The 9,936-nt window shown below is 65.4% G+C and overlaps 1 protein-coding gene across 1 annotated transcript; it reads left to right on the forward strand.

Moving 5' to 3' along the window:
* Positions 1–283: 283 nt before the first annotated feature.
* Positions 284–8,248, forward strand: CCDC17 (coiled-coil domain containing 17). Its single transcript, XM_051996865.1, has 16 exons — positions 284–327; positions 609–713; positions 1,575–1,662; positions 1,776–1,874; positions 2,111–2,158; positions 2,347–2,443; positions 2,628–2,775; positions 2,902–3,000; positions 3,415–3,527; positions 3,610–3,738; positions 5,449–5,594; positions 6,011–6,090; positions 6,170–6,376; positions 6,528–6,738; positions 6,833–6,943; positions 7,187–8,248. Exons 1-16 carry the CDS (start codon positions 284–286, stop codon positions 7,304–7,306), a joined length of 1,845 nt encoding a protein of 614 aa, XP_051852825.1. The 3' UTR covers positions 7,307–8,248.
* Positions 8,249–9,936: the final 1,688 nt, after the last annotated feature.

Raw genomic sequence — 9,936 nt, forward strand, 5'->3', positions numbered from 1 at the left:
CAAGGGAAACTGGGGGGAGCTGAAGCAACTTCCTGGCTTTTCTCCCCCATCTTGGCTCAGCCTGGCAAGAATGTTTTTTGCCCGTGCCCCCTCAGCAGTTGGCACAGAACCTGGCACGCCCCAGTAAGTGCTTTTGAGAAGGAGGCGGTTGAAGGAGATGGTAGGGAAGGGGGTCTCTGCTGCAGTTTTCGTTGGTAAAAAATAAGGTCCCCTTTGTGGGGGACGGAGACGGAGGCTCTGGTGCTCATCTGGGCAAGAAGGGGTGAGAAGCTGCCTCCGGGTGATGGCGGGTGCATTTGGGAGATGTGGCCAGGAGCGGGATTTGCTGTAGGAAGTCAGAGGGAGCCGTGGAAAGCCACGGACCGGTCAGAGGAGGGAACTCAGAATCACCGGGCGTTTGTCAAAGGCCGAGGGGTGGAAGGGACTAAGGAAGGGACCGAGGTGATCGGGGGGCTGAGGCAGAGGCGGTTTGTACAGCCATGGCCCCCAGCTGGGGAAGAGAGAAAAACTGAGCAAATCCTCCCCGAGGGAGGAAGGCAGCCTAGTGACCGGGAGGGCTGGGCAGCCGCTGACCGCCAGGATTCTGATCTGGTGGAGGAGTGACTGAGGGAGGAGGTGAGAGCCGGGAAGTGGCGAAGGGGAGAGAAGCCGTCGGAAGTCCCTCTCCTGGCCCACGTCCTCTCAGCCAGTGAACCCGGGGCAGGAGGGAACAGGTGCCCGCTGGACAGTCCGGGCAGGGAGGCTGCGCCGGGAGGAGGAAGCCCAAAAAGGAAGGGGCGTCCCAGAGGGCAGTGGGAGGGAAGAGCATTTGGGGGGAACAAGGCGAGGAAATAAGCAATCAAGTGGGTCTGGGCTTTGCCCACAGGGACTCGGAATCCCCGGGGGGTTAGGGGGTCCCCAGGGGTGAGGGCGTAAATCTGAATGAAGCTGCCATCCTTCCCCGGGGAGATCCTGGCTCTGAGTTGGGGGCTCCAAGCCACTGGCGCTGGCTTAGTGTGGTGGGAGGGCGGGGGGTAAGAAGAGCCCGGCTCTAACTTGGTCTCAGGCCCTCATTTCTCACAAGAAAGGAGGTTCCCGTGCTTGGGAGACAGGAGGCTCTGGGGAGGAAGCTTCAGAGGAGCGGGAGCGAGACCCCAAGGGCCACAGAGCTCCGGGTGGGACTGGGGCCCGAACTGAGGGTCTGGGGCCATGAGACCCCCCCCCCCAGGGGGGAAAGCGCGGGAAGAGGAGGTGGGAGTAGGATGGAGGAAAGCCCCGAGCGGGGCTGGAGAAGACCCTCTCCCACAAGATGGTAGCCCAGGGCAGCTTGGGCCCTCCCCCGCCCGGGGTTGCTGGGCACTGGAGTCTTGGTCCCAAACACAAACAGGAGGCCTTGGAGACCGGCCCCACCCAGGGGCAGTCCCGCAGGGGCCACTCGGTCGGCGGCTCCCCGGGGACTCTGCCTTCTTCCTGGCCAGTTCTCCGTCCGGGCCTCCGGGGAGCCGGGCCGTGTCTGTCCCGGCAGTGATGGCGTCCGGCCCGGGGGAGCCGGGGGCCTTTCCTTGCTCGGCCTGCGACATGGTTTTTCCTTCCAGGAAGCTGCGGGACAGCCACGCCCATCGCTTCTGCATCGGCCACCTTACTCCGGGGCCCCCCAGGGAGGGCCCGACCCCCCCCAGAAAAGTGAGTGGCAGCCGGCCAGCCCCGGGCCCTCCCGCCCTCCCAGGCTGCTGCAGGGTCAGAATCCCCACATTCAGGGGGAGCTTCGGGGGCCTCAGCCGGGATCTTGTTGCCAGGTTCAGTCCCACCAGCCCGAGGATCACGTGGAGACCCACAAAAGAGCCCTAGACCAGGGGGAAGCCAGTGGAGACACCCTGAGAAGGCTGACAGATGAGGTGCCTGGGGGACGACCCCTTCCCCGAACCCCCCCCCCCGAGGGCTCCTAAAGGCTCCCAGGGTCCTTGTGGGCCTGTGCCCCCTCAGCTTTCACCTCCCTCCCCCCCCCCGGATCTCCCCCTCCCCTTCCCCTTCCCCCAGACCTTCGCGCCCCCCCCCCCCCGGAGCCCCTGGAACCCTTTATGTGACCTCCAGCCTCAGACAGAGACAGGGCCTCCCTTCCTCCCTGGCCCAGGTTCAAAGGCTCCGAGTCTCGCTGCAAGCCACGGCCTCTCCCCGGAAGGTAAGGCCCCCGGAGCCCCAGCTTTGTGGGAAAGGACCGTTGGGGCCGTCTCAAGGTGGGGAGGCCGTGGAGGGGACGGGCCCAGGGGGCTCCGGACCCTGCCTCCAGGCCTTGGGCTCCACCCCCTGTGCACAGGGGTGGGGGGCGCGGGTCCCGGGGGCAGCAAGGAGCAGCTCGGCTCTCCTCAGGGCGCTGCAGGCTCCCGCGCCCACTTAGAGGCCCTTCACGCTCGCCGGCTGGCGGAGATTGGAGCCCGGACCAGGCGGCTGGAGAAGCACCGGGAGGGTACGGCGAGGGCTGGAACAAGGGGGGGACGGGAGTGGGCCCAGGACCTCCGGGGGGTCGGAGCTGGGGCTGAGGGGATCTGCACTTGGCCCCATCACCCCCCTCCGCCAGCAGGACTTCTGTGTCCTCGGAGCCCGCGGGTGGGGCAAAGCTGGGTGCCAGCCGTGCCCTCCCGCCCCTGCAGAGATCCGGCAGCAGCTGGGGGAGGTGCCAGGGGGCGACGCCGGCCCCGGGGTCCTGGGCCAGGTGATGCTGGCGATCCAGGCCCAGGAGACGAGGACCCAGCGGGCTCTGGACTCTCTTGGGGAGCGCGTGGACAAACTGCAGGCGAGGTGAGCCCCTTCCCCCTGCTCGGGGTCAGGGCCCACACCCGCGGCCAGAGGGTCCTCACAGCCAGCATGGGGGGGGCCAGGGCCCGGCGGAGCCCCGCACCCACCCCCGCCTTCCTTTCTCCCCAGGACTCAGCCGGACCTCCCAGCAGGGAAGGAGGGGGATGGGCCCCCGCTGGGCCCCTTAGCCCTACCTGCCAGCCAAGGAGTCCTGGCTTCGGAGATTGGGTGAGAGCCGAGGGCCGAGGCCGGGCCTGTCGTGTCCGGGGGTCCCGGGGCTGCCACGGCCAAGGACGGCCCAGGGGGAGCCCAGGGGGCCGGCAGGGAGGCAGGGGCAAGCTTCCTCCGCACTGCAGGGGTCCTGCCCAGCCAGGCCCCGAGCGAGGGGCTCCTCCTGGGGGCAAGGGGCTGAGGGTCCCGGGGCAGCCAGCCCTCCCCGCCGGACGGGGGAGCAGGCCGAGGCCCAGGGGAGCAGGCGGGGCCTGGGGCGCCCGCCTCCACAGCAGGTGTCCTTTCACCCACTCTCCCTGGTCCAAGAACCCAGACCGGACACAGGCCCGTCCATCCCAAATCAAGCCTTGGCAGTGACAAAGTGCACAAGCACTGCCGGCCCTCAGCAGCCTCCTCTTCCTCCCGCCCTAGAGCTCTGCAGACGTCCTATCTCCAGGCCGGAGGCAGAGACCCCGGGGTCCTGGCCCAGATATGGGAGCTGCACCTGGAAGCCGCCCTGCTGGAGGGGAGGGCGGGGCAGAAGCGTGAGTGACCACGGGAGCCTGGCCCGAGGGAGGAGGGAAAGGGAGGCCGGGCCGGAGGGAGTCAGAGGCCACTGATCCACAGAAGGGAAGCCGGCCGCCGGCCCGCGGGCACCAGACACACAGCTGCAGGCCCTGGAAGCCATCAACAGGCACTTGGAGACTGAGATCCTGGCCCTGCAGACCCAGAGGGGACCCCGGAGAGCCCGGCAGCGTGAGTGCCCACACCCCTGGACCCCGGGAAGACCCTCGAGGTCCCTCCGCTGGTCAGGCTCCCGGCACAGATGTCGGGCTGGCCAGGCAGGAAGGGGGGAAGGAGGTCAGGGGGCCCTTCCTACCCTAATGGGAGAGAGCTCCCCTCTGAGGTCTCCTGTAATCAAGGGCTGGGTCCTTGCTGAGAATAACCTCCCTGCCCAGGACTGGAGGCTCTCTCACATCCCCTCCTGGTCACTGCCTACTTCTGGTAACTCTCTAGCTCTGTCTCCCTCAAAAAGCGCGGCCACAAACATTCTTGCCCGAGTGCGTCCCTCCCTCTCCTTTAAGACTCTGGGATAGAAGCCCAGCAGAAACACGGGGTCAAAGGGGGTGCTCAGTATGACACTGCTCTCCAGAATGGTTGGATTCGTTCACAACTCCACCAACAATGCGTCAGTGACCCCGTTTTCCCGCATCCCCTCCAACATGCGTCATTACCTTTCCCTGTCATTTTAGCCAATGTGACGGGCGTGTATGGTATCTCAGAGCTGTCTTTCTCCAGTCAAGTGATTTAGAGCATTTTTTATATGACCAGAAATAACTTTAATTTCTTCATCTTTAAGTTGTCTGTTCCTACCCTTTGACCATCAATGAGATATTTATAAAAGTACCTACTCCGTGCTGGGTACATAACCTAATAAACGTTTGTTTCCTCCCTTCCTTCTTCCTTCTTTTCCCCTTCCTCCCTCCCTCATCCCTTCCGTCCTCCCTCCTCCCTCCTCCCAGTGCTCTCAAAGTTCTCTGCCCTATATGGAGCCTTGTAACTGTAGGGATTGGGAAATTATCATTTATTCCTGGTAAATGTTTGATTCTTGTATCTGTTTTACAAACCTGCGCACCCGGGGTCACACACAAATGTGAAAAGGGGAAAAGTTTAAGCCGCTCTGACAGGCGGTGGAAGGAGCTTCCTCTCCTGGGAGGGGAGCAGCTCAGTCCCTCTCCGCCCTTTGGTCCAGCATTTTCACCTCCTTTTTACAAAGGGGGCTCCGAGAGCTTCTGGGACCGGGGTCAGAAGCGGCTCCCATAGGCAGAGGCGGGGAAGAGATGGGCCGGAGCTGGGCAGGATTTTTTCTCTGACCTCGGTTCCTCACCCGTTAGGGGGAGAGTCCCTCTGGGAACCCAGTTTCTGGCTGTAGGAGTGGGCCGGGGAAGGACCCGGGGGCAGGACACCAGGGTTTGGAGCCCCCAGGGAGGAGGCCTGGGATTCCCGGGGAGGGGAGAGGCAGGGCTGGGGGGCGCAGCTGGCTCTGCCTGGAGCCTCCTAGCCCCCAGCTGGCAGCTCCCCGGTGTGTGGTCCCTTCTGTACAACCCCCCACCCCATCTTATCTCCAAACCCAGCCCCAGACCCTTCCTTCCCTCTGTAAAAGGAGCGGGGGGCCGGGCGACCCCGGGCCAAGCTCCGGCTAAGGATTTCTCCAGGACTCCTCCTGCGCCCTGGGGACCCGGCCCGGGACGCATCCGGGCCTCCCCGCGGAGATGACCCTTGGTCGGGCCACGTGGGCTGGGGGACTGGGGGGGGGGCTTCCCTCCATAACCTCTCCCCGGCGTGGTCTCCCTGGCCGGTGTCACCGCGGAGACCCCGCCGGCGCTGCCCCGGAACCTTCCCGGCCCATCCGCGCCGGGTGGCCGCAGCGCGGAGGATGCCGGGACCCCGCGTTTCTGCCCTCAGGCCCGCGGGAGCCCCAGGCGAAGGAGGGGCTCGGGCTGCTCCGGAGAGGAAGAGGAGGCTCTGCCCGCCTGCCACCCCCCGTGGCTCCTCCGTTGCCGCCTCCTGCCCCGGGATTCCCCGGAGACTCTCCCATGCCAGGCCTGATGGTGAGGACTCCGTGGCGGGAGACTCAAAGGCCCAGGCAGGGCCAGCTGTGAGGCGGGGGAAGGCAGAGCGGGGAGCCCTCCCAGGCCGTGCTCTCCCGCTCCTTCCTCCCCCCCCCCCCGCCCCCGTGCTGTGCGCTCTCCCCCCCCCCTCATGTGCCTTGGGCTCCCGCTCCTTCCTCCCCCCCCCATGTGCCTTGGGCTCCCGCTCCTTCCTCCCCCCGCCCCCGTGCTGTGCGCTCTCCCCCCCCCCTCCATGTGCCTTGGGCTCCCGCTCCTTCCTCCCCCCGCCCCCGTGCTGTGCGCTCTCCCCCCCCCCCCCCCCCCCCCTCCATGTGCCTTGGGCTCCCGCTCCTTTCCCCTCCCCTCCACGGCGGGGAAGGCTTCCTGGAGACCCCGCGCTTGTCTCTCTGCCGCAGGAGAGGCCGGGAGGCCCCGCCCAGAGCCGCCAGCTCCTGCCCCCGCCCGAGGTGCTGGGCCCCGCTCCCTACGACCCAGGGTGAGCCCCCCGACCGCGCGGGAGGGGCGGGCAGGGGAGGGGCCGCTGCTGCCACAGCCCGCGTGCCCTCCTCCCGCAGGGCCGGCTTCGCCATCTTCTATGACTTCCTCCTGGGTCTGGAGCCCGCGTGGTCGCAGGTGCAGCTGGTGACGGCCCTGGCGCGGGCGGGGCAGGAGAGCGGCGCGGGCACCGCCCTGCCCCCGCGGCCCTGCCTGCCGCTGCCCCCCACCCCGGGGGCTCCCCTGGGCCACTGCGCCGTCCTGGCCGCGCGGCAGCCCGTTCCCAGGTCAGTGACAGCCCCTCCCGGCCCGGGCCGTCCGAGGCCGCAGTTGTAGAGCCCCCGGGGCAGCGCCTCAGGTTTCCCGCCTCTGTAGCGTGGTTGGGCCTGGAGCGCGGGTCCTTCCCTCCCCAACGCCCGGCTGCCCCCGCCCCGACAGGCTGCCCCCCTCCCTGGCGGTGACGCTGGTCACAGAGCTTCAGGCCTGGGGCCTCTGGGACGGAGGCCGGGAGCCGAGGCCGCAGGCTTGGACCAGCCTGCCGCTGTTTGACCGGGAGCGGAGGGTGCTCAGCGGCCGCTGGAGGCTGCCTCTGCGGGTGCTGCCCCGGGCACCGGGCCTCGACCCCAGGCAGCTCAATGCCATCCCTCAGGTCTGTGGCGGTCCCTGGGCGTGGGAGGCGGGACCCCCCTCTATCCCCCCACCCCCGGCTCCCAGCTCAGCTTGCCCCTCCTTCCGGGCCCCAGGCCGGCCAGACCGAGCTGTACCTGAGAATAGCAAACGCGAGGGACGCCGAGATCCAGGCGCTGGCCAGCGTAGACCCGACCCAAAGCCGGGAGTACCGCTACCTGCCCACGGTGAGCGAGCGGGGCGCGGGCGGCAGATACGGCCCAAGCTTTCAGGGGCCCGGGCCTGCCGGGGCTGCCTGCCTGGGGTCTGAGGTCGGAGCTCGGGATCGGGGCCAGGAACGGGGGCCGCAGCGATCCCGGCCGCCTGACACACGGAGACTGTGGGGCTGAGATGGGTTCCTCTTAAGCCCAGCTGGGCCGGGCAGCCAAGGTTCCAAGGGCCAGAGCCTCAGCCTGCCTGCTCTCCCACAGGTATCCGACTCAGCCTCTCTGGAAGAGCGCCTGTGCCCCCACTTCCTGGGGCCCCCCAGCCTGCTCCCCTGCCTCTCCCTATCCGATAGCTTCAATGACCCTCCTCCTGCTCCAGAGTAGCCCCCTGAACACCCCCTCCCGACTCCTCTGCAAGCCAGGCCCCTCCTCCCCCCAAGTCTGCAGGGTATGGATTCCTGGGGCCTCACCTGCCGGCGGGCTCTGGGTCTGGGTGGGGAGAGCCCAGACCAAACCCATCCCCAGGGAAGCCGGCAGCTGGAGGCCACACGCCTGGACTTTCTCAGCCGGCAGGGTCTGGCCCTTGAGGTGCCAGCCCCCAACACACCCAGAACCAGCAGCGAGAGGGAGCCTTGGGGGGGCGCGCTTGGACCCCATTCTGCACAGCGGCCGCCACCCCGACCTGGCACCTGGGAAACCCCGCACCGGGAGGCCCCTTTGTTCACCACTCAGCCCAGAGAGGATGTTCACAGATGCAGACGCCCCCCCCTCCCCCAGTGCCGGTGACATTCATGTCCCACATAGACTTTGGCCTGACCATCCACGTGGGGAAAACCAAGTGGGTGAGGAAGGCTCATTGTCTCCAGACTGGCCCGAGGGTGGGATGGATCTCAACGGATGTCAGACACTGCCAGAGTCCGGGACCAGCCCCAGCAGTGACCAGATGCTTGGGGAAGTTGCATTTTTTTCTTTCCTGAGGCAATTGGGGTTAAGTAACTTGCCCAGAATCACACAGGAAGGTCACCTAAAGTGTCTGAAGCTGCATTAAAACTCGGGTCTTCCTAACTCAGGGCCAGGTGCCATTGAGCTGCCCCATTGCATCTCATGGCTCCTTCACTCCGGGATCCTCCCAGCCAGCAGTGACCCCAGAATCCTGAGGCTCGGCCACAAGAGCGGGCTCCCGTGTCACATCCTACACAGCTCTCAGAGCCTGAACTTCGTCCTCTCCAAAACGGGGCCAACCCGTTGCTCCCAGCCCACGGGGCTCCCCTGGAGCAGCTGGGAAGCATCTGCAGACCTTGAAATACATTGTTTCTCACAGATAAATGCGTGTTATCTCATGGGCCAGAAAATGTGGCAACAAGTAGCAGAGGGAGGGCACTGCCAAGGCCCCTGGGGCGGGAGCACCACCTCCTGCGAGGCCCCTGGGCTCCTCCCCCTCACCCCCCACCCTCCCACCCCCAGCCTCCCAAGGCCAAGTCAGCCTGGCAGCGTTTTTGTCTTTTGTCCCCCAACTCCCCGTCCAGACCAACGAATGCGGTTAGGCAGGTCATTTCTTTGCCCAGTTCTGGACATTTCCTAATCTGTAAAATGGGTGGGCCTTCGTCAGAGAAAGTGCTCTGTGCCCAAAGCAGGACAGAATTAGCTCAGAAGGAACTCCAGTCGCCCCAGGTCAGAGGATCCCCCTAAATAGTCCAGGGGGACTATTTGTGGCTGAGCGGCTCGGCCTCGGTGTAACTGGATTCCTAACATGTCATTTTAGTAAGGACAAAAAAGAGGGGACACCGTTTGTCTTAGTTCACTCGTTGAATGCACGTTATTGGGGAACCTGCAGAGGCCGACCTGAGGCTGAATCAGCTTTGTTAAAGCCCACAGAAACCCCTGAATCCAATTCCGGCTCCCCCACCCCCACCCCGGGAGCTTTCTCCTGCAATCAGTGGCGATGGAGGCTCTTCCAAGCGCCTGCCATTGTTTTGCTCTTCAGAACCTCCCGATGGCCCGTGGAGGGCTGGGAGCGTGGCACACAGAGGGAGTGCGGAGGTTCAGGGCCCCGGCCACGGTGAGCGTAATCACAAGTGCAGCTCACTGTTTCTTGGGGGCCTCCCAAAGGCCAGGATGAAGGAGGGTCTTAGATGGAGAAACAGGCTGAGCCAGGTCACACAGCTAGTACACGGGAGCCTCTGAAGACAGTGTGCCATGGCCATGCCCCATGCGCCCTTCCTCATCGCACCTCCCACTGCTGCTCCCACATGACCGACCTCCACCATCCTCAGGCACCCGTCGCGGTGCACCAGGGATGCCCCAGCCCCTCCCCCCTGCAGGGTTCGGTTCCTTAGGTCTGGCTCCCTCAGGAGGCACTTGGGCTTTGATGCTGCCATCTTCCATCTCCCGGGCACCAGGGCAAAGGTCCTCCAGGTTGCGGTGCCAGGCCCAAGAGAAGTGACTTTTCATCGTGTTCTCAGGGCAGGGCCTTCTGTGCTGCTCCTGCCCATCCCCCTCAGGACCATCAGGGGCCTCAGCCTTGCATCCACTGTGGGGGAGGGGTCTCTGCTAGATCCAAGACCCTGGATATCACATTTGGAGCTGTCCTGACTTCACAAAATCCGCAGGCCTCCCGGTTCGCTCCACATCCACATCTGGGCCCTGGCCACGCGGGCACCCTCCCCTGCCCACCCTGGGCCTGGGGAACAAGATGCCAAGAAGGTGGTCAGATCCTCTTGATCCGCTCACTATGGCCCTGGAGCTTCCCACCATGCCCCCAGCCCAGGGTCAGGGAAAGGGCACAGGGTGACCAGAGCCCACCCATCCGGTGGCCGTCCTTTCTGACCTCATCGAGCAGCTACCTTCCAGATGGGCCCCTTCACCCCCTAACTCATTTTCTTTGGAGGACGGGAGAGGTCCCATTCTCTTCTCAGCAAGCATCCGGAGAAGACACCCCACCCTCTACTGCCCCTCCTCCCACAAAGGTCTCTACCAGCCCCTTTCTCTCCAAGGCCTCTTTGCTTTCATATCTC

The sequence above is a fragment of the Antechinus flavipes genome, chromosome 4, assembly GCF_016432865.1.
Source record: "Antechinus flavipes isolate AdamAnt ecotype Samford, QLD, Australia chromosome 4, AdamAnt_v2, whole genome shotgun sequence".
NCBI classification, from domain to species: Eukaryota; Metazoa; Chordata; class Mammalia; order Dasyuromorphia; family Dasyuridae; genus Antechinus; species Antechinus flavipes.

What these genes read in the sequence shown, in the direction of transcription:
- CCDC17 (XM_051996865.1), top strand. Translation starts at nt 284, where the DNA reads ATGGCGGGTGCATTTGGGAGATGTGGCCAGGAGCGGGATTTGCT. An exon ending in GTGGACAAACTGCAGGCGAG is followed by an intron (nt 2,776 to 2,901) that starts GTGAGCCCCTTC and finishes CTTTCTCCCCAG; the next exon opens with GACTCAGCCGGACCTCCCAG. An exon ending in GCGCGGCAGCCCGTTCCCAG is followed by an intron (nt 6,377 to 6,527) that starts GTCAGTGACAGC and finishes CCGCCCCGACAG; the next exon opens with GCTGCCCCCCTCCCTGGCGG.